The 23,846-nt window shown below is 51.7% G+C and overlaps 2 protein-coding genes across 8 annotated transcripts in view; both read right to left on the bottom strand.

Annotated features, from left to right (window-relative positions):
* Positions 1-10,252, bottom strand: part of CHLSN (cholesin) — a 92,068-nt gene extending 81,816 nt beyond the window's left edge. For 2 of the 4 annotated variants that reach the window (XM_088798823.1, XM_088798826.1), the window contains exon 1: positions 4,673-4,806. Coding sequence is in view for 2 of the 4 variants with exons in the window: in XM_088798819.1 (XP_088654945.1) it covers positions 4,673-4,801 (129 nt within the window). In the remaining 2 variants the exon portion in view is untranslated. Of the gene's footprint in view, positions 1-4,672; positions 4,807-6,278; positions 6,298-10,122 lie in introns of those variants that run through there. The other 2 variants (XM_088798819.1, XM_088798820.1) reach the window with 2 other exon arrangements.
* A 2,874-nt stretch (positions 10,253-13,126) lies between these two features.
* ZFAND2A (zinc finger AN1-type containing 2A) lies at positions 13,127-23,547 on the bottom strand. 4 transcript variants are annotated; one of them, XM_074314031.2, is made up of 7 exons: positions 22,678-22,861; positions 21,896-21,992; positions 21,481-21,575; positions 19,726-19,854; positions 16,067-16,218; positions 14,810-14,893; positions 13,127-14,505 (listed from the first exon to the last, which is right to left on the bottom strand). In XM_074314031.2, exons 2-7 carry the CDS (start codon positions 21,948-21,950, stop codon positions 14,487-14,489), a joined length of 534 nt encoding a protein of 177 aa, XP_074170132.1. In that variant the 5' UTR covers positions 21,951-21,992; positions 22,678-22,861; the 3' UTR covers positions 13,127-14,486. The 4 variants fall into 4 exon arrangements, with proteins under 4 accessions (XP_074170132.1, XP_019603039.2, XP_074170131.1 ...); XM_019747480.3 differs by lacking the exon at positions 22,678-22,861 and adding an exon at positions 23,299-23,547 and having other exon boundaries at positions 13,127-14,893; XM_074314030.2 differs by having other exon boundaries at positions 13,127-14,893; positions 22,678-22,864.
* Between the last annotated feature and the right edge of the window lie 299 nt (positions 23,548-23,846).

Here is a 23,846-nt window from a genome sequence, read left to right as displayed (position 1 = left end):
GGAATCACTGGTCTCTGGCCTCCCATTTCTCATATGTACAATGTACTCAGTCTGTGAGTCCCTACAGTCTATCAATTTATAATCTCAAGGATTGGCAACCTAGCACTCAGCAGTCAGAGCAGAAAACGAAAACAATAGGAGAGGGGAAATTCTGCTAAGAAAAACATTTCACCTCCCAGGGAGCTGTTTGGGGATTAGCAACCCCACCCCGACTAGGTTAAGGACAAAAAATCCACTGCCAGACCAGTAATATTTCTTGAGGCAAAATACCACTGGTAGGAAGTATTCTGGCCATGAGCAAATTCTCAAGGCCGCCAAGGTCACAGCCTCACTGGATGGTTTTATGAAGGGCTGCAGGCTTCATGCCCATGTAATTCCTACTGGATCTTCAAGGTTACACAGGAAAGAGAAAAGATGGTCCATACGGAGTAGCTTTGCTTCCTCTCCACATAAACAACCTCCGTGCCCCCGAGGATGCTGGTGCAAAACGCTGGCCTCCTTCAGCCCAGCTGTCCCACGGGTCACGGTTCAGCAAAGCCCATGAAAACACTCGGGACGCTTCAGACTACAGCGGGAACTTGGCACCCAACCGGCTACGAGAGCACACTGTATTCCAAGAGAAAAACAGGGTTACCCTCCTTCCAAAAGCACTTGTCACTGTGCACTCCAGACTGTCCTTCCTAATGTAGGACTGTCTGGTCAACACGTCTGAGGTCTTTCTCCCATCATCGTCGGCGTGCACAGTGTGTGAGCAGGTGCCAAAAAGGAGACGCTATATTCCTTACATGGGGCTGGCAATGTTGACGAGCACCGGCTGAGCCAGCCCAGTTCCAAGAGGGGACTTGGGCAGGTGACATTTCAGGTCCCTCGCTCGGAAAGGTAACCAGAGACAGGACACCCAAGTGCCAGTCTCAGGTGACTGCAGGTGGAGGACTCCTCTGTGAAGCTCAGTGCCCACACCTAGGCCCATTGGCGTCTCAGGAGGCCGTGCACAGCAACGTGCAGTGGAAATATAAGGGATTCTTATGCCGAGACAGTTCTGCTGATCCCACGGCCAAACGAGCCCCCTCCCTCCCGGGCCCCCACGTCCCGCCTCCAGGCAGCGAGGTGGCATTTACAACCGCAGAGGCGGGCTCAGCCTAGGTGCCCTCCACAGCAGGAGGACACTGACTGGCTCTGGGGTGACAGCTGTGTTGACACTGTCTCCCCTCATGTGGCTCGGGGTCTAGGACAGCACAGAAATTCCAAGTATGCCCTCAGTGACAGCAGAGGGAGGGGAAAGACAGACCTGCAGACACACCCCTTCCCGCCCCCAACATCCATGCACACGTGAGCGAGCAGCCCCTCTGGGCTCGTGTCACCCCAAATGTCACCCTTGCATGCCCGTCAAAGCGGAGGCTCATCCTGGTAGGAGCCCGGAGACACAGCCAGGCCGGCTCTGTCCAGCTCCCAAGTGCAGGATCACGGGAGGTTTCAAGAAGCTGTGACAAGGGGAGGCACAGGTGAGGGCATCGCCCTCATTAGAGGGAAGAGCAGGACCCTCCCCCCACCCCCCGTGAATGGCCTCCCTGCAGGACGGGCAGGGTCCTAAGACGCGGTGACCACGACGCTGAGGAAGTCACCAGGGCTCCTGCTGTCCCGGGACAAACTGACCACCCTCTGCTCCTTCAGCTCAGGTTCATGGCCAGCGTACTGGGCGCTGGGCAGTGACAGTGAGCGGCGCAGCTCAGATGGCTGCAGCCATTCCAGACGAAGGCCCCAGAACCGCGCACGGTGGGAGCTGGGACAGAGGTGAGCAGACAGGCCTGCCCGCTGAGTGTGGGGCAGGACTCTAACATGGCCCCCGGGGGCCATGCAGTGTCATCACTTGTGGATACTTCAGCCATCCTGGCACAGGCTCAGGGCGCCTGTGCTGTGGGAAGTGACCCACAGGCCTCCCCAGACGGACATTTCCGGAGGACAACACAGTGGCCCAAATGGGGACAGAGGCGTCTTCATTCCGCACTGGATTCCAGAGGTCTCTCCAGGACGGGGAGGGGGGTCGTGGGCGAGACAGCACAGTACTTTTCCACACGCTCCCGGTGACAGGAATGTGCTCCCCGGGCCTCGTCGGCCCACCCTGCTTAAACTTAGGTGCAGCGGTCAACATTCTGTCCTTTCAAAAATGCCTGGCACCTCTTCTCCATAATTTCCCGTGAGAACCAGAGGGAGTGAAGAAATATTTTTCTTAGCAGAGACCAGGATGTTCTCCAGGAAGAGTCGTCTCCATGCCTTGAGAGACCAGCCCCCCAGCAAGACCACCAGGGGTCTTCGGGACACAAGCCCCCAAGCCCGGACCCCAACTCTGCGACAACAGCTGGAAATCCTCCAAATGCCTGGGAGCCCCGACTTGCCGGTACGCTCTGTGCGGCGGGGCTGCGCCCCCTGCTGGCCGGTCGGGGCTCCCACACGGGGCCCTGGGCTGCGGGCCCCTTCAATGCCCCTCCTGCTCCTCTCACCCTCAACAACCCTGTGGCGGGGAAGCGAAACACAAGTGCACTTGATGCCACCAGGATCCCCAAGTTAGAAACCAAACAAACACGCAGGCATCAAAAGACGCTGGAGAGAAACATACCAAAATGCTTGCTTCTTTTCTCTTTTGTTTTCCAACTTTCTTTTTATCAACGTGTGTCAATAACGAAAACAATGACACACTTTAAATAAAAAACATCACTACCAATCTTGGGCAGAAATTTTAACTTGTGCTATAATCACCATAAACCCACACTGTGTGGTGGGTCGTGCCAGTGGTCAGCCAGCAGAGCTCACTGAAAAAAGGAAGCTGGGAGTTGTACGACAAAATACAAACCACCACGGTGATCACATGAAGTTCATTTCAAAGAAACTGGAATCTAGCAAGCAGGAAACGTCAACAGAAATGGCCCAAGAAAATCATGTGTAATTGAGGTTCTGCACGAATGGGGGTGGGCTGGGCCACTGAACGGGAGCTCAATTAACTCTAAGAAACTGGTCTCCATCTGGGATCTGGAAACCAAAAGAACAGCCACAACTGGGGCTCAGGTGGTGAGAATGGGAGAAGAACAGGAGTCGGCCTGGGGAAGCGGGTTTGCTGACAGCCTGCATTCACAAGACTCGGGAGGCTGCTAAAAGCAGCCAGGCTTCCTGATGTGGAGGCCGGGGAAACCAGGAGCAAAGGTGCCTGTGCTCTAATGAGGCCCCAGACCTTGTGAGTTCTTGGCCAAAGAGAACGCAGGGAAAGGGGTACCTGCAGCAAGTCAGGATCCTGGGTGCCCACTGGCTGCCCCACACCCTGGTGGTGGCAGCTGAGCGATGGCCCCAGGCACAGCTGAGCCCCTGCCCTGCCGGGGCCAGATGGACGGGTTAGTCCACACCAGCTCGCACAGCAGAGCTGCCGACCTGGATGGAGTCCCGGCGTGTTCACCTACCCTGAGGGACGGCAAGACTCCCAAGGTGCTCGCACGGGGGTCCCAGGGAGCCCACTCCCAGGGCCCGGATGCCACGCACACGTGTGCAGAAAACTGTCCTGAGAAATGGCTCAGGACGGGCCTGCTCGCCTCGCCTCCCTCCCTCGGCACAACGGCCCTTCCGTATTCTCTGAGGGAAGGTTACATGTCACCTTGCACCTGACTTTTTAGGGTACACTGCCCGGGGCACTAAACAAAGGCACAGGTTGAAACACTGATGTAAAAGCGAGCGAATGTGACGGTTAGCCACGCACCTTGGCCAAGTTGGCTGGCTTCCAATTCTTCCTTCTGAAAAGAACTGAAGGACCCGAGCAAGCTGGTATTTAATGGTAGCACTCTCAAAACAAATGTTGGTAACATGCCCACAATCACATAACGGTCTCAGAGTTGAAGGGATTAAGCAACATTGCTACAAGAGGACTTCCATTCTCGTTCACCTGTTTATGTGACTAAGACCATTCAGCATTCACAGCCTGAGTCAAGAAACAGGAACAAAACAACACCAAACCCCGCGTCAATCAACCAGTGGCTAACACTCCTCCACCAGCCAGAGAATTACGTGACGTGTGCCCAATAAACTTGACTTCTTGTTGAATAACTTGTCAAAATGTACTATCTTATGCTGCTTTGATCAACTGCATACTAGGAATTACAAAAACAGCTCAATAGAGAGAAAAATTTTAACACTCAGAAGTCAGTAGTTACATAAAACAGTTAAATGTGTATCATAATTTTGTGGCGGATTTATGTCACGCTAGAGATGAACGTTTTTAGATGTGGATTCTTAAATGCAGATTCCCAGGCCATGCCCCATGTATCACTATGTGAAGGCCCCCTCCCTTGGGCGCGCTATGCCACCCCCGTCCCTCAGAGAACAGCTCAAAGGCCCATCTCCAGGCCTCGCCATCCTGGGCCTCCACCGAGCCATCAAAACCCCCTTTAAAACATGGTAGATGCCCAAAACAGCAGCCTGTAGATTTGGTGGCTGAAGACAGTCATGGAGTCCCAACCTAAAATTTACTGCAATTCCTGCTTGCCCTGGAATTGCTTTCAGAAGGCACTGAGCATATCCACGTGTAACTTGTTCCATCCTCTGTGTCACCTCGGCCAATGCCAGCAATACAACCCCGTAAGTCTCCCTCCAGGTGAGGAGACGAGGTGAGGCCCACGTGTCCGCATGCACCTACCTTGGGGTGCGCTGCCTGGGTGCCCTGTGTGGCTTCAGGTGCCCGCAGTATCTTTTCTGCCGATGCCTTCTTCAATTTTTTGTTCTTTACCCCTGTCACATCGGTAACTTTTCTCTTCTGTTTTGCCATCCTGCAACAGAGAAAATAAATTGCTAAATACACAGTAAATAAAAGGTCTCAGGCCATAGAATATTTTTATATTCTCTCATTATAAAGGAAATACATAGGTATTTCAGAAAATATGGAAAATATATAAAAGTTAAAAGGAAGTCAAATCCCCTAGTTTCATAACCTATAGATAACCAATTTAATCTTTTGGTAAATTTCTCATTCCTGAGTGTTTTCACATATATATTCTGTATTTCTAACTAAACATGAACACAAAGCCTTTTAAGATTCAGAGAAATATCTTTTTTAATGACAGTTATCAAAATTTTCCAAAAGTGAAAACTGGTCTACTCCCCAATTATTGACTATTTCGGGTTATTTTTTTTTCTATTATTATGGACTAACTCACACTTCCCCATCACTGTGGGAGGCTGTGAGTGACCGTCATGTACCACATCATGAGGGCATTTGGTCGGCCACGGGTGGAAGGGCCCATGGAGTCTGGCATGGCCTCCTTGACTGTGGAAGAAGCCCTGACGGGGGCCACATAAAAGGGCTGACACGCGATGCCAGAAGCTAGACATGAACTGGTTAGGTCTACTTTCTCAAGCACAGTAGTATCTAGAACTCCATGTATAAGAACAGAAAAAGCCCATGAATTCTAATACCAATTTCCTCTGTGGGACTACGTGATGGAAGGACCAAGAGAAATGGTTGAGGTCCAGAACCTGAGAGCATGTCAGAAGAGTTGGGGTGGAGAGCCCTCCTCCTCTGAGGGGACACTGGCGGTGGCTGGGATCTCTGAGGGGGGACTGTGAGGGTGGACAGCTGAGTGGTAACCTCAGGGAGAATGTCTGAGGGGGGACGTCTGAAGAAGGATGTCTGATGGGGAACATTTGAGGGGGGACCTCTGAGGGGGAATTATGAGTGGGGGCCTCTGAGGGAGGACCTCTGAGGGGGACCAGGCTGATTCCTGGAGGGAGCAGCAGGAACTGAACCAACTCCAGCTGCTGCAGTGAGGGTTGCTGGAAGAAGCCCGACCCACTCCCATCCCACCTGCTTCCAGCCCCTCTGGGTGGAGCCTATAAAGGCACTGAAAACAGAAAGCATCCTGTGCAGGCCCAGAAGCTATCAGAGGAGCATCATGATGCTGAGTGTAAAAGGGGCCTTCGGAGCTGAGACAGTTTAATAACCAGCACGTGCAAACAGGGACAGACCGCTTTTCACGATACATTGTTTTTAGTAGAAACAAGCCCATCATACACGTACATCAATAAAGGATTAAATAAATAAATAGGATACACCAATAAAATGGGATCCCATTCAATAATTATAATAAACGAGATCATGTTAAAGATATAGGATGAAAAACACAGAATACTATTATCCAGTTTGGTTTTCAAGAAAGTAATACTGAAAATAACAATAGAGAAAGCTATATATGTATATATATTCACATATGTATGAAAATTTCTGCAGGATATAAAGAAAACTTTACCTAGGAGGTGGGATTGCAAGACACTGTTTCTTTTACAGCTGTTTTACTTTTTTTCTTCAAGGTTTTACACTTGAAAGAAAAAAGGTTATTTTTTAATACCAGTCCTTGTAAACTCTATTTATAAGGCCTACTAATATCAGCTTTTATTCTGACACATTACAAAAATGTATTTCCTTTTATTTACCCTAAGCTCACTGCAGTGGCTTCACCCTCCACATCACAGATTTTGTACACACACACACTCGTATATTCATGTCTATATGTGTGAATGAATGAATCACAGGAACTTAGAGCTATACAGTATATGCGCATATATTTATTCACTTTCAGACATGCTGCTCACGGCTGGGTACATGGGAATGCAGACACAAACCCAGTACCCTCGTCCCTTGACACCAGAACTCATTTTGGACTCTCCTAACAGATGCTCAGAAATACAAGTCCTTCAGTCATCAAATGCTGACTGAGCCAGCCCTGCACCAGCCCCACAGGGGTGCTGAACACAAAGCGAACTGGTCTCGAGGGGAGCCCCTGCTAGAGGGAAAGACAGACCTATTTAAGTAAATACTTTTACACAGAGATACATGCTACTAAGAAAATAAAGAATAAAGTGAGGAGGGTGACTGCAGAGGCTGGGCGCATGCGGACAGTGCCAGGAGGCCTCGCTGAAAGGCCAGCGAAGGACAGAGGGACCAGCATGTGAAGAGCTGGGGGCGTGCCGCAGCGCAGAAGGGGCAGCAGGTGCCGAGGGCCTGGGCCACGGAGTGTCCCGAGGGGCAAGGGCGGCCGGTGAAGGAGGAAGGCCCACTGAAGGTGCGTGAAGGCCAGGGCGTCCGGAGCACTTTCTCTTACCCAGGCGTCCTTCTCACTGTGAACAGACTCCCCAAGACTGAACCACCACCCCCTCCCAGGGACAAAGGAGAAAACTGCATCACGATATCAGACGGTGGAATTAAGCATGCATACACCTATCACCCGGCAGTCCCACGACAGATACACTTCCGTGGATGTCATCACTTGTTGGTCCCTCTGTCACCACCTGCAGAGTGCTGACCATGTGTCAGGAGCTGCTCTAAGCTGGACCAGGCAGTCGAGGATACCTCCCATTCTTAGGGGGGAATATATAGTAAGTCAGGAGATGATAACTGCTATGCACGAAAGGAAAGGATTATGGAAAATGGTGACTTTAAAAAGGGTGGTCACAGTGAAAAGCATCTAGAAGCCCTAACACCTAGAGACTATGGTTCTAAATACCAGTCTCTATTTGAAAAAAAAAAGAGCCAGAGCTCCTGAAGATTCCGGGTCTGGAGCCAGGAAAGCGTAAGGTGAACCTGGGATAACAAGCTACTCCGACAACCAAGGAAGCAGTCAATCGTGGGGCCACTTCCAAAAGGACACAGAGCCAGCACGAAGGGCTCCCTCTGTCCCACTTGGGACTGGGACTGATTACAGCACATTGAAAGAACATCACTATAGTGGAGTCAGAAAATTCCCAGCTCCACACCTTTTAATTAAGCCTTATCTAAAAAGGCACCCAAAGCCAGAGGCTACAAATTTCAATGAGCAGCGTACTAAGAAATCTTGAAGAATGAGAGGCTGTTGGTACAGGGGCTTCGAGAAGACAAAGGGCTCTGCCAGCCAATTATCTTGTGGGAGAAATAAGAAAAGTTTAGCACATATTTACATACCAGTTACCATAAAAGTTAAATTTATATTCATTCTGCAAGTGAGTATTACAAAGTCTATTTGCTAAAAAACGGGTGGGGGAGACTTTTCCATGGAACAAAAAGGTTTCTTTTAATAGCAGTTCCAAGGGACCGCGACTCACAGCTGAGATGACGTCTGTGTAAAGAACGACATTTCCTCACGTGTGTGGTCAATTGATTATTGACAAGGGAGCCAAGACCATTCCATGGGAAACAATAGTCTTTTCAACCAATTGTGCCGGGACACCTGGGCGTCCACATGCAAAAGAAGTAAGTTGGAGCCCACCTCACATCATGTACAAAAAATTAACTCAAAAGAATAGAAAACCTAAGTTTAAGAGCTAAACTATGAAAGTCTTAGAAGAAAACAGGAGTAAGTCTTCATGACCTTGTGTGTTAGGCAACCGTGTCTTAGATACGACACCCAAAACATAAGTAGCAAAAGAAAAAAAACAGGTAAATCTGACTCGTCAAAATGAACAATGTTGGTGCCAGCCCAGTGGCTCAGGCGGTTGGAATGCCACGCTCCTAATGCCAAGGTCGCCGGTTCAATCCCCTCATGGCCCAGTGAGCTGCGCCCTCTACAGCTAAGATTGTGAACAACAGCTCTCCCTGGAGCTGGGCTGCCACCAGCAGCCAGAGGTTGGTGTGTGCTGCCAGCGGGCTGCTGTGGGCTACCGTGTGTCGCCATGAGTGGCCGGTGGCCAGCATGAGTGGCCGACAGCCAGCTGCTGTGTGCTGCCATGGGCTACCGTGTGTCGCCATGGGTGGCCGGCAGCCAGCGTGAGTGGCCGGCGGCTCAGGCCGGCAGCCAACGAGAGCTGCTGTGAGCAGCCGACTGGCAACCGGCGACCAACTGCCTCAGCTGGGGGGGGGGGGGGGCAAGGCTCATAAGACCAGCCTGGGCCAGGGAGCTGTGTCCTACAACTAGACTGAGACACAACGGCTTGAACCAGAGTCGGGGGCAGGGGGAGGCGGAAGAAAGGGGGGGGTGGATTTTAAATGTTTGTGCTGCAAATGCTGTCAACAAGAAAGTAAAAAGACAACCTACAGAGTTGGAGAAAATATCTGCAAGTTTACAGCTGACAAGAGACTTGTATCCAGAATGTAGAATGTATGAAGAACACCTGCAATGCAACAAGACCAATAACCCCATTTAAACATGGGCAATGGGCTTTGAATAGACATTTCTCCAAAGAAGATACACAAATGGCCAAGAAGCACTCTTATCAGGACCACAAAGACCCCAGGGGCGAACGACAAAGATCACCTCCTGACCAAACTCCAGCCAGGCTCCTCCGAGCCCCCTCCCCACTAGGCCTGAGCCTCGGCCTGTGAAGGCGTGAACAACACACTCACGGAGTTTCTAACAGCGCAAGGCCGCGTCTTGATGAGGACCCAATCCCCCTGGAAAGTGCCTGCAGAGCGAGCTCCACGCTGCCGGAAGAGCCCAGCCCACACCTAAAGACAGGCCCCGTGCGCCAGCTCCCTCGCTAGCCTCGCGCTGCCCTGCAGCCCGCTCACCCCGCGCGTCCCGACTGACCCGAAACGCCTCCGCGGGATGCGGTCCCAGCTGCTGGAGAGCTGCCCAAGGCCCCCTGACCTGGACGAAGCCCGCAGGCCTCGGCGCGGCCTGCCACCCGTCGCTCTGCCGCGCCTCCCCGGGGCTCCCCGCTCCGGCCACATGCGCCCCCGGCTGCCCCCGCCCCGCGCTGCCTCCCCCGGGGGCTCTGCCAGCTGCCGGCGCGGTCGCTCTCCAGGTCCCGTCCTGGGTGACTTTGTCGCCGGTGCGCACCCATCTCTGATTCATTCAATCCCCCTCGGAACGCGCGTTCACCAGCTCTGCCCGCAACTGCCGCCCGGGGCCTGGGCGTGCGGACGCGCAGGAGGAACCCCCTGGACGCCGTTGCGGGAAGGGCGGTGGGAGCCGCACGAAGCGCGGTGACAGAAAGCCCGAGGCGGCCGGCAGCCCAGTCCCGGCGACCCGCAGGCCGCCCCGAGGGAAGGACGCGAGGCCCTCGTGTGTATCTCCCGCCGCCGCCGCCGCCGCAGGGCCGCCCGCCCGAGGCCTCCCGCCAGGCCCGCGCCCCAGCACGGGGACCACCCCGCAACACCGAGACTCCGCCGCCCGCACCTACCCGCGCGTGGCCGCGGATGCCGGCTTCCGGCAAGCACGCCGCCCAGGGACTGGGATCCCACCCTCCGGGGGCACCGCCCATCGCCCGAGGCCCGCCTCGGTCTCCCCGTCGCCCAATGGCAAGCGGCGGTCGCGGGGGGCGGGGCCAGGCACGGGCGCGAGCCGGTGGCGTCATCTCTGGGCGCCGCTAGTCCCTGCGAGCCGCCGGTTGCCAGGCAACCCCGCCCACGTGCGGCTGGTCACGTTCCCGCACCCCACCCCAGTTTCGGCGGTTTGGGGTCTGGGAGACCCCGGGTGCGGGTACCTTGGGCTTAAACGAGTGGAGGACGCCTGTTGGTGGCTCCGGGGATCGGCCCAAACGTAAATTTATATAAATTACAAATGCTGTAACTTAAACTATGATGTTTTAATGTCACCAACATTACACGTGTGCGACGGTTTTCAGAGGCAGAACCGTTACCTACAAGAAAGTTGCAAATTCAGATTTGTGGTCACCTCAGGTTGGAGGTGAAGGGTGGAGGTGGGCCCTACCCCGTGTGTCTGAGCAAAACCGGTGAAATTACCGTCTGGGGGGTAGAAACATGCGTTACATCCTCGTCCGTCCTTAGAAATGTTTAATTGTCTAGACACAGAGAACGGGAGGGAGGGAAGGCAGCCTGCGTGGCTCACCTCTCAGGTGGGAGCAGTGGGGCGGGGCGGCAGCGGGGCGGAAATGTGCCGGCCGGGGGCGGGGGGGGGGGGCGGGGGGGGGCTGATGGTCACGCGGGAGCCGGCACGGCACGCCCGTCCTGCCTAGTGCCCCTCTGGATAACTAACTGTCCCTGTGCCGTTCCTCACAGCTTGCAATAGCATCCTGCCTGTCTCCTGTGAACATACACGAGTCTCTGCAAGGCACACTCAGGATTTCTGGGCCACGTATACGCATGTCCACCTTTAGTGACTGCTACTAACTGTAATAGTGACCAGGAAAAACGATTCAAACTGCTCCTACTGGCTCATGACTCCACAGGGGGAATACCTTTTCATCCATACATAAGCTTAAATAATATATAAAATAAGAATGCATAAGTATATTTTTAATATATTGTTTACTTTTGCTTTTATTTTTAGCTCTGGTAATGTAGGGTTAGGTGATTCAGTTCAGACTCTCATTTAGAACATTAAAATCCCCAGTCCCCTTAGCATTGATGGGCTGGCTGCATCCGCTCTGTACCTGGTTCTCCCCAGGAAGGAACATTCTCTCACCCTTCCTGGTTCACAGGAAGGCCTTTTGGTGACATCTTGTGAACACATCTGATACTGCAGGCTGCACACCAGCACAGCCCTCTGGGCTGTAGACCAGACACTGGACACCGGGAACGACCCCCAGGCCCAGCTCAGAAAAAGCAGACAAGCAGCCTCGGCATGGAGAGGTGCTGCCTCATGTGGCGCGTGTCACCTGCTCGCTGTGCTCCGGGGGAAGACTGAGGACTTCAGGCTCCTGATTGCCGAGTCTTCCCAGCCAGCGAGGGAAAACGTTCAGCGCATACATGGGCTCTCACTCCCCATCCTCCATTAACCATGGAGCCAGAATTCCCTCCCAAAAGTCAAGGGACTCCTGCAGGGGCTGACTGCACAGTTGCCCGTCCAGGGAGAGGTGCTTCACAGGCTGGGCAGTGACCCTGAGTGTGTACCGAGTGCCCGTTCCCTCAGTGAAGCTTGGGGATTCAGTCCGAGACTTTCACCCTCTGCTTCCTGGAGATGTTCGACAGCCAGGGCCACAGCAAATGACAGAGTACCTCCTCTGGCATCTGTCAAGTACATCACCATTCATGCCCAGACATCCCCGTGGCTGCTACTTGTACAGAAAAACACTACAGCCAAAAGGTCATACTGTCTGCTCAAGTTCACTCATCAAATGGCCGAGACGTGACTTATCCCCAAATTTTGCAACTCCAGAGCTCCTTGTACCACCCAGTGCTTCTTGAACATTCCACCGAAGCATCCCAACAGCTAAGCAAAGTGAACCCCTTCCTACCCTGCACACATGAAGACAAAGCACAAGACTTAACGGCTAAGTCTTCTCTCTAAACTGCACGTAAACTTTTGACACTAGAAAGAATTCTCCAAACTTCCTACTAATATTAATATTGGCACTTTCTATGAAAATGTACAGTGCACTTGTGGCTTCCCCGTCCCTTGGCACATGCCACATACCAACTTGTGCTTCCTGGTGAGCCCCCAGTGGGCACCTACGCCAGCTGGATCCCTTAGCTGAAATTCTTGAATGGGCAGTTCTCAGGAAAAGATGGTTGGTCAACTTCCTTTCCAAAGATGTCCCAATTCAAAGTAAGGTGTCACCGTGTTTTCACCGGATTAGGGAAAAAAATTAAACCAATGAAATGCAGTCGAGGGTGTAGGGAAATAGATGGAGAGGAAGTTGGTTTGACTTCTTGGATGGCAATTTGGCACCTTCTATTCAAATTTCAAACACATATCCCCTTCAGCACAGCAATCCTAATAGTGGGAAACCACTAAGGACATCCCAGCAGGTGGCAGGAAAACAAGGACACATGCAGCACCCTGTGGAAGCACAGCTGTTTAAGAAGAGAGCTACTAAGCTGGGGTGGGAGACAGGCAGACCTGGGCCTTGACATCCACAAATGACAGAAGCTTCGGGATGCAATCTACACTGAGTGGTGACTTAGTCCTGTGCAGAGTGACAAGGAGCAAGGGACTTGTGCTTTCCTAACCTTCACCTCCGTTTGAGCTATTTGGACGCCTCTGAGCACAGTGCACACAGAAGCACTCGGAGCGTGGAGCCTCCCAGAAGCTCTCACACAACACTTTAACTCCCAGCCCCAGTGAAGACAGGGCGCAGGCCTGACAGTGCTTCCCGATGAAATGTGGGTGTTTACTGTCCTTCACTTTTGCTGATCAAGAACAGTGCTGTCTAATTACACAATGCAGTCACCTACCTATTTTTAAAATTTCTAGTGGCTAGTTAAAAACAAAATGAAAACTGGTAAAATTAACTTTGTTTTATTTAATCAATCATATCCAAAATATTATCGATATGTAAATGATATTTTTAACAAAGAGATATTTTACTTTCCAAATTATCGGTATGTCTTCAAAGCCCAGTGTTTTAGATTCTGAACTTGCATATTTTTCAATTTGGACATTAATTTTCTTGAGGAAGACCTGATCTGTATGTAGATTTCATAAAATTTACAGTCCGAAAAACACATTCACATAGCCAAGTTCCTAACACACTTAAAAGTTTCCTAATACCTGGATCAAGTTTTAAACGTCAATAAATGAAACGGAACTGGAAGTTCAGTCCTGCCGTCGCACTGGCTGCACCCACATGCTCCCTACACACGTGGCCAATGACGGCCACAGTGGACAGCACAGATCAGGAAAGTGGCGTGTCCACGTGTGGTCCCCTGGCCCCAGCTCACCTGGGAGCGTGTTGCAATTGCAGACTTTCAGGCCCACCCCAGACCCACGGAATCAGAAGTCTGGGGTGGGCCCCGCACTGTTCTAACAGGACCTCCAGGCAATCCTGACGCATGTGAAAGCTCGAGAACCACGGGTCAAGAACAAATCCCATAAATAAAGACAACGTAGAAACAGTTTTGACCACATATTATGTAGAATGGACCCTGACTACAAGCCCCTCCCCCATTTATTTGGAGGCTATGAAACCAGAAGAGAGTAACTGCTTGGGTCTTTGTTAATCCAGGCTCAGTGGGATGTCTGGAATGTACAGCTGGGTGGCCAGTAGGTTAAGGTCAGGACCCACCTTGGATGGCGTTTTCTTTCCCCCAAGACGCCAGGAAATGAGAGCTCTCTCACCACATATGGAGGCCGCCAGTGTAAGTCTAACGCTTGGAGTCAGTCCAGCCATAGGACTGTCCTCGCAGGGGAGTGGGGGCGGTGGGCAGGACCCTTAACAAGGGGGGCACCAGTCCCACCCACTTCCTGAGCTCTGATGGCCACATCGCCACAGAAGCCACATTTGAAGACAGTGCGAGCGGGTGTCTGTTGTTTAAATGGTGAAGCTTCTGGAAGCCTGGGTCCTGGACCGACTGAGCCCAGGGCAAAGCCACCCTCGGATGCAGCACACTCAGACCCTTTGCTCACCAAGCCACTTTGTTTGGGGTGGGGAAGGGAGGATAGTATAGCAGCTTAACCCACCTTACACTATTAATACCCTTCTGATTATTTTGCCAAAAGAATTTACACATTTTATTGGGAAGGTTTTAAAATGTTTCAGACCTTTCCCATGAGATTTATGAAAGTACTAGAGCACAAAAGTCACCCACAAAGTCAATACAATGTACAAAAATAAGCTGATGTGCCAGCTTGAATGGAGTCACGTCATCTCTTTACTTTCGACCTGAAAGAGAAAAGAATACCTTATTTTGTCGATTTGCCATGATTAACCAGAAGTGGTTGGTCACAGAAGAGACCCCAAATACAGCAAGTACTTCATTCAGAACCAGCCACAAAATGTCACTGCTGGATTCCGCCTGCGCTGGAATGAACTGCATTTGTCATTGGAAAGCTAAAGTTTAAAAGTCCTGAGTGTTCCTATGACTGAGCTGTGATTTCCATGGTCAGCTGTAACTGCACCATGATGGCCTTTCCACGTCACTGGGACAAACGACTGCCACCCCCACACGAAAGCAACTGCGTAATACCTGAATCGCTGAGCCAACCAACTGGAAGATAGGGTGTTGAAAGCCCCCGACAGCTTGGATTCAGAGGCTCTCCTGGCCGAACACCTATGCAGAAAGGTTGGGTCAATATTCAGCCAATGCCTTCAGAGTTTACCAAGAAAGCCACAGGCAGTTAGGGCCCCGGGTTAGGGCCGCAGTTAATCCTCAGCCCAGTTAGGGGCACAGAAAACAGAAACAAATGTAACTAAAAAGTAACGCATGTTTGCTGCTGATTCCACAGCAAGCTTAGGCAGATGTTTCCACTGACTCCAGGAAGGTACATCTGGTTAACAAGGCCAGCGAATGGATTGAACAGTGTCCCCACAGAACAATAGGCTCAAGGCCTCACCCCAGAACCTGAGAGTGTGACCTTGTTTGGAAGCAGGATCGCTGCAGATGTGATTAGCTAAGACAAACTCACAGTGGGATAGGGCGGGGCCCTAATTCAGTTGACTGGGTCCTTATAAAAAGGGGACATTGGACAGATAGGCACAGGGAGAAGGCCGTGTGATGAAAGCAGAGATGGGTGATGCATCCAAAAGCCCAGGAACGCCCAGGATTGCCGGCACCCACCAGCAGCGAGGGGAGCCGCTCGCCTGGGGCAGACCCTCCGTCTGAGCCCCCAGGAGGAGCCAGCCCTGCGACACCGTGATCTAGGACGTCAGCCTCCAGACCTGAGACGATGAAGTCCTGCTGCCCAAGCCGCGCTGTCGGCAGTACTTGGTCATGGCAGTCACTGGCACCAATACAACTAGAATCCAGCTTTAATTTAGATTCTATTCATCCAAACTCCTACAGCAAACATTTAACATCAGCAACTTAACAGAACAATGCTCAGAGCTGTTCTGCCCCAGCGTGGGCTGGGAGCTGGTTCTACTCACGTTACTGGATGTGTTAACCTTTTCACTGCATTAATGATTTCAAGTTTGTTCTCCAAAATGTGTCAAAAATCCCCAGAAAATAATTACAGTATTCATTTTTTTAAGTAAACACAGTTAAGGTGCTACATTTTATTAAAATAGATGATTAAAGTATAAAAGTTTTCTACTGTTATTCATTCTTGAAAAACACAAAAATATAGAAAATGTATATCTGCTTTCCTAAATTTCCTTTCTGGAACACCGAGCTTGTGGGGTAAAGTCAAACGCTGCAGTCAGTGGCATGGAAATATCATTTGACTATAGGCCAACGTCGCAGCGAAAATGTTAAGCTGACACGTCTGGCTGAATCTCTTCTCACCCGGCGACGCTGATGGGGCGGCTCCCGTGTTTGCAGCTGTGGTCCAGGGGGTGTCTATGCTGAATACAGAAATTGCCACGACACTGGTCACAAGTCACCTGCAGCATCTCTCTCTTCTTACAACCCTCCTTTGAGCACCGGTACATAAAAATCTGAGAAAACAGAAGTTACTTCAATATTTCAACTGCTTCAATAAGCAATTACTTAACAAGTCCCCCAATAAGACCACTGACATTTAAACTAGAAACAGTCCTTGGCGACACGGAATGAAGCGGTCAAGTTTTCATTCAAATACCTTACGTCACGTAAGGCAATGAATACTAATTAAGGACACAGGAAAGTTTTAACAAGGGACAAATAAAAAAGCAGCACATTAACTTGGAGTGTTCTCAGGAAAAAACCAAAACCCAGGGGAGTGGGGCTGGGGACATGGGTGGGAAGGAGGGCCAGCATGTGGCATCATGCAGTGCCACAGAGGAAGCTGGCTCCAGGGGCTTTGGGGACAGGGACGAGGGGGCTGGAGCATCCATCTGGGGCCCCTACACCTGTTAGTTATCAGGTTCTTTTTTGGGGGGTGGTATAAATTCCCCAGCACTTCTGGGTTTGTGCACTAGGAATGTCAGTGGAGAGGCAGGGGCCCCGCAGGCTGGGGACAGGAGCTGTGAGCTGCCTCGAGGGACCTGAGCCTGCGCAGAGAGCAAAGGAACACAGGGTGCCAGCCAGCTGAGCCCTGGGCATCTGCTGCAGGCAGCAGGAGCGAAGGGCTCCAGGAGCACAAAGGAGGCACACCCACGCGCTGGGTGACGAGGACTTAGGGGGAAGGCTGGGTTGAGCCAACAATAGGAGGACTGAGTCAGTCTGGGAGAAAGACACACCAGGTGGAGCTGTGACCCTGTAACAGGCAGGGAGGTTTGAAAAGAATTGCCAGAGGGCTTGGAGGGCAAAGCACATGTGGACGCCAATGGCAGGGTGGGAGAACCAGGGCTGGGAAGGGGATGGAGTCAGCAACGCACAGAGGGATCTGTGTTGGCGGGTCGGTAAGGCGTAGATTACCCTCATGACTGAGGTGGACCACAGAAAGCAAAGTTAACGGACTTTCCCGTTACGTATTATCATTGCTATGTATGTAATATCACGTAGTAAGATACTGTGTTTCCCCAAAAATAAGACTTAATCAGCTCTGATGCGTCTTTTGAAGCAAAAATTAACATAAAACCTGGTCTTACATTATCGAAGACCGGGTCTCATATTATAGTAAAATAAGACCGGGTCTTATGTTAATTTTTGCTCCAAAAGACACATCAGAGCTGATTGTCCGACTAGGTCTTATTTTCGGGGAAACACGGTACTTGATGACTATCCAACAAAGATCCATGATTAGAAACTGAGATTCAAGCTTGACAAACGCCAGCTTCCTGAAGACAAGACCTTCCAAAGCCACGTTCCCATTCTGGAGAGCAATAGGGCAGGAAAATGGGAGCAATGCATCTAAAAAGCAGCCAGCTGTAGAAAAACAACCTGAACAAACCAGCAGGGCCCTCGGGGAGGGCAAGCTGCAGAGCTGGTGCAGACCAGACCTGGGAGGGGGCCCTGGGGACGGCCCCACAGGCTGGGAATCTGCAGTTCAAGGGGAGAGAACAAACGGTTCAACTTGAGTCTCCTTGGACCTCTGGTTTAGGGCGGATATCTAGCTCCTGAATAATGAAAATGACAGAAAAGAGATTTTTCTGGAAAGGGATAAACCCCCAGGGGCAAAGAGTAAAAAGAAAACATGTTTTATATTTGGGGGAAAAGCACATGGACGAGTAGTCACAGACGTGGCAGGTCTGAGCAAGCCAGACGTAAGCCGATAGCGAAGATCAAGAGAAGACGCTCCCGGTGAAACAAAACCCCAGAAGCTCAGAAACTGGCCGTACTAGAAGCTTCGGGTATGTGGGACCACAACTGGAGCAATGGCTGTGACCCGCAGTCATTACCAGCGCCAGCAGGAGACTTGTGCTCTGCAGAGGCTCAGAGAGGCTGCTGACCTGGGGAAGTGGCAGCGGGCAGGGGACCACGAGAAAGAGGGGAGGGTGAGTCGATGGGCAGTAAGGAATTCACATTCCACGTGGACATCTGACGGCTTTCTCCGCTTGGCTCCCAGCATTCTGGAAGCCAGAGTGCACTCCCCAGGCAGGGAACAGAACGCCTTCTCTGGGGAATCTGATTAGCCCAAAAGAAAGACCCAGTGGGTGACACAGACCTCCAGGGTTTCCTGAGGAAGTGGCCAGGGCAGGTGACCCACAGCAAAGGCCAGAGTCCACACTGTGCCCAGGCAGGCGAGGGGGACCTTTATTGTGCCACAGGACAAACAACCTGGACAGAGATTACACAGGGAAAAGAAAACTTAAGAGGAAACAGAGGAGGCCTGTGCAGAGGTCCAGCTCCGTAGTAAGAGGTGTCGAGAGAAATCGGAGAATCCAAGATGACGTTCCAGGTGGAGGAAGCACTGGCGTTTCCAGCTTGGAAGGGTCCACTGCATGCCCAGCATGACAGACGACATGGACCTACACCAGGAACGCTCCACGTGAAGCTTCCAACCTCTGGGGCAAAGAGAAGACCCTCAAAGCTGCCAGGAGGAAAAGTGGTCCCACCAAGGACCAGCAGAATGGCTGGGGAATTCTCTGAAACAGCAGCAAAAGCAAGAAAACGAACCAGTCCCTGCAGAGACTGGAAGGAAGAATTCAGAGCAAGGACACTCTCCCAGGCAGCCCATCCGGCAGAAGCAGAGAACAAAGGCCCTGGAGATACTTGGCAATTCATCTTCCATTCTCCCTCTGGGGAAGAAAGTGGAGGCTATGCCTCCACCAAGACAAGAGAGTAGACCAAGAAAGAAAACAAAGGACACAGGAAACCAGGGATCCACTGTAAGGAAGGCGCAGGGAGCGGGGATCCATGGAGAGAAACAGAAAGGAAGCCTCTCAGCGGCATCCTCAAGGTGACAGGCCTGGAACACCCCCCCAAAAGCACACTCCACATCTGCTGGGAGGGTGGGGGATGGGAAGAGAATGTGAGAGTGTCAGAATGGGGACAGGAAAGCAATGCTCAGCTCACGCTGGTATATAGGTAACGCCCAAAGGAGAGGGACAGCAAGACAAACTGGCACTACAACACTCGCACTTGGAGAAGAAGCAGGCACCCCACACAAACCACACTGGCTGAGAGTGAAAGCAGCTCTGCGGGGAACAGGCGCCTGTGGTTTTCCCTCACAGGCTGTATTCCAAAGGCACAGATGTAGAACTTTGGTAAAAATACTAACGCTACAGAACAAGAACACTGAATGTTCGAGTTTCCTATCCTTTTACATTTCCCTAGGAGGTGCTTAGGAAAAGAGTGTGCCTTAACAGAATGATTCTAGAAAGCCACATAAACTCTCCAGCTTGGGAGGAAAAATGTGAAATTCCTGTAAAGAAAGCAAATCCTCATGTGACTCAACTATTTACAAAATATGTTTATAAAACCGTAAAAACCAATGCCATTCTCAACATGGGAAAACGCTAATGTAATGAGTATCATTAGAGCTTTATTTTGTACACAAATTATTAGCACTGATTAGATAACTGACCCTTTCCCCACTACAGGAAAACCAGCATTCAGAGGTACACAGAATTTGGCCTTACCTTTTCTTTCTTCTCAGGACGATATTTACAATCTCTATCCATATGCTCACCTACCACAACATCTGGTATCTCCCCCTTTTTTACTGGGACTGGCTTGTTACAAAGTGGGCATACTGGGACCTGAACATCCTAAAAACAATGAATACAAGATGATATTGCAGAGTTAGAGCATCAAAAGTCACAAAAGAAAAAGTTACAATGTATAGCACATTTAAAAGCAGACAGAGTACAAACACTGATACCTGACCACTCGGGAGAAGGCCGTGTCAGTTTCGTGGACTAACAGTAAGGCATCCTAGGACTTGAGGAGAAAGTTTCCTACAGTGGAATCTAGTGGAACTTAAACATACTGGACTATTAACCACCTATAGAAATGACCCTAAGTCAGTGAAAGGCAGCCAAAGAAGGAAGCTGGTGAAATCCGATGGTCTCAGGACAGAGGGCCTGAGACCAGCTAGGTTGAGAGGTGAAGCTGCCCAAACACCTCCAGAGTGGAGAGAACAGAAGAAAACACTACCCACAGGCCCTCCAGCTCCCTGCAATTGGAAACAGCCTTTCTGGTCCTTCTGTGGCTTCCACACGCAAGCAGATTCACTCATCAGCGGACAAGGGGGCACACAGCCAGGCTGAGCGCTCAGGGACATTATGGTCACCCAAACCCAGGCCTGGGGCCCTGGCAGCACGACAGAGCATCCAGAGGCTGAACACCTAGCACGGTGAAGACAAGCTCTGAGCTAGGGCAGGAGCTGCAGAACTTAGCTCCGCAAGAACACGGAGGCGACGACTGACATCCAGACAGGTGACAGGTAAGCACAGAATCACAGGAGCCTACTGTCTGGGGGCTGTGCTGGAAAGTCACCCTGAAGTGCTCCTGCAGGTGGCAGCTCTGTCACACTAAGAAATAAAGTGCTACTAAATGACCGTTAGGCAGACTCTCCCTACCGAGGTCAAGTCAACAAATAAATGCATAGCTTGGTCTAGTCAACAGTGCCTGGTAAACATGAGTAATGTGTGTGAGTCACCCTCCCCCACCCCCATGACCTGGAAAACGCCAGACCCTGGACAACACTGATCAAAGTCTGAAATGCTAAGTCATTCATTCACATCTCTAACTGCCATGATGATGAAGCAGCAGGGTGCTGATTCAGAGTGTTCACTAAAATCACCTGGGAGCCCCCTGAACCAAAGCAAACAGGCGGGGAGCCATCTGCAAAGTCCACAATGAAAGGCTTAAACCTTTGGACTTCCGCAAGCCAGCCTTCTTAAAGTCACCTTCAGGTTCCTACCACGTATGAATGACTTGAATCACTGAAATATGACATCACGGCTGAAAAGTGACCAAGGTGAGGAACCATTTTAATACCTTCCAGATTAGATTTGACATCAGGTATTAAACTATTTCTTGCATCCCATGGAGACACAGCCATGTTTTCCCTTGAATCAGAGGGAAAAGTATTTTAACATGTAAAGTAAGCTGTGAAGCTTTGAGTACAAGAGTCCCTGAAAACAAAATCAGTTTTCGGTATGAAGAGCTGTGCTGTCCAGGATTTCCTGCGATGCTGCAAGCTCCACACCTGCACTGCCCAGCACAGCGGTTACTGGACACCTGACGTGTGGCGAGTGTGACTGAGAAACTGTTGTGATATTTTATTCCATTTTAATTAAGTTATTAGCTACATGTGGCTAGTATATATTTTGGGCAGCAGAGCTAGAGAGTGAAGATTAGAATCTTTTGAATAAAGTATGATTAATTACCTTCTTGAATGCAAAGGGACATTTATGTGCCGCATAGGTAAAATGATCTTTACAGAAATCTTGTTTACATACATCACATTTTAATGGAAGAAAATCTAAAAAAAAAAAAAAGTAAAGTGTTTTAAAGACAAGAACAAAAGAATTATAGATCATATTGAGTAGGTCTTTACCTACGCTAAGCTCTCTGAGGCATCGCAGATGAGGAACACATTGGGAGTCATGAATTTCAGTGTCAGCCCCATGGGACAATCTGCAAAGCTACCTTTTCAAAGAGATCCCATCTCATTGGTGTCACAAGTACTGAAGCAGCACACTGTATCCACTTGGCCCTGGCAACTAACATAATGGCCAGTTCTTCCCCACAAGAGCCAACAAAGGACCCATTTTCTATTAGCATTCTCTTAAAAGTGCTTACCTAGCTGCTTGCAAGATTTTTCTGAACAATGTTTCCCCAAATCAGGGAACTCCATTATGAGGCTGTGTCCCAAACACAGACGGCAGAGTGCAAGCACCTACAAGAAATAGAGTAGTTAGGAGGAAAGCAATGACAGCTCTAATTTCAGACCAGGATTTATAACTTACAGCTAAAGAAAGGAAACAAACATGCGCTGTAGGGAGTGTCAGTGCCCAGGTCACCCCAGGCCCCTGGGGGGGAACCAAAGCTTCACAAATTCTTGTCTTTCCACAAAGAGAAAAACGGGAGTTTTAACACAAGTACCAGCTCATTCAGAATCAGCCCCACTGAGAGGGATTGTCTTCCAACGCTTTTAATTCCTAGTTTATGAAGCTCACCCCGAATCCAGGTTTTCATGAAACCAAACTGACCCATATTGACAAAGGCTTCCTACAGTCAGTAACCCAGCTGCCTGTGGAAGTAGCAGCCTCTGTGAAGTTTAAATCACAATTTCATCCTGAACATACTTGTTGACCTAAACACAGTTACCAGGTGCTGTCACATCTGTTGACTGCACTACCCTGAGATTCACCCCGTCCCTCGCTGCTCCCTTTAACTCCCTCACGTGTTGTTTTACTCACAACTTATTCCTTAGTGACAACCAACCTGGAGTTGATCAGGGAGAAGGTAAGCTGCTCTCTCACCGTGGAAAGCAGGTAAACAACTGACGCAGCTGCTGCACTTGAGGGAAAACTGAGGTACACAGCACAAGGCCCAAGGTCGCCCCAAGACCTGGTACCCACCAGCCTCTCAAACTCTCTTCTCTCCGGGAAGTCAGGTCCCAGGGCCTTCCCGGCCCTTCCCGTGGGCTGTCCACTCCTGCGGGCGTCTCCTGTGCTGTCCCCTGAGCCCGGAACTCGGACCCAGCCAAGCACTCGTCTCCTGCCTCGGTCTGGCGTCACTTCCTCAAACGGGCCTTTGCTCAGCGCCCCCCCCCAGCGCGCCCCCCCCCGGCCACGCAGCCCTCCTCTTCCAGGACCCGTCATTCCTCGCCGGCGCCCGCTCGGTCGCCTTCCCCTGCAGATCCGTCCTCCACTAGGGTGTCCGCGCAGCGCAGGGGCCACGGCGGCTTTGCCCACCGCTGTGTCACAGGCGCGCAGCACCGAGTGCGCGTCCCGAAGCCTCTGGCTGAGGAACTGGCCAGAATCCAACCTCAGTCCTCGAGGCCACAGCAGCGCTGTGACAGCAGCGCTGTGACAGCCCCCGACCGCGGTCGCCGTGCTAGGCCTTAACGCGCCATTCGTCCCCGCAGGCCCGCCCGGGTCTGACGCCGGTACCGCGCTCAAGACGCCTGCGCCGGCCCCTGCGCACCCCCGCCCGCCCCAACCCTGCGCTCTGGGCAGGCTCCCCGCCCGGCCGCGCACCTGGCTCCCGTCGGAGGCCCGGGCAGCCGCGCGGGCGAGCGGAAGGCGGCGGAGACCGGAAGCTGCTCTCCCTTTCCGTGGTCAACCGCGGGGCACAGAGCCGAAAGGACGAGGAGAACCGGACCCGAGAAGCAGCCGATGCCGACCCGAGCCCGCGGGACAGCGCAGCAGCGCGCGGCTCCGAGCGCCCCGCCATTTATTCGCACCGGCCCGGTCCGGAGCCGCGGCTGCCTGGGCGTTCCCTGCACTCCCATGACGTCACCGCCCGGCAGGCCAATCCCGTCCGGCCGCCGCCTCGCGTTCCTGGCGCGCCCCCAAACGTCATCGACAAGCCGACCAATCCCACCTCGCCAGGGCCCCGTAGGCCCGCCCACTCCTCGCCCCTCCGCCTCCCTTCTCCAACAGTCGCGCAGCTTCTCGGAGCCGCCGAGTCACCGTGAGGCGGCTCTGCGCAGGCGCACTCGGCCAGCGCGAGGCGGGGAAGCTGAGTCACGGCGGAGAGGCTGGGAGCCGCCCGCCGCGCGGAGCAGGGCAGCGGTGTGCAGGGG

This window comes from Rhinolophus sinicus, chromosome 5, assembly GCF_057876585.1.
Source record: "Rhinolophus sinicus isolate RSI-liver-muscle chromosome 5, RSI-T2T, whole genome shotgun sequence".
Taxonomy (NCBI): Eukaryota; Metazoa; Chordata; class Mammalia; order Chiroptera; family Rhinolophidae; genus Rhinolophus; species Rhinolophus sinicus.
This window is presented reverse-complemented; position numbering and strand designations above follow the sequence as displayed.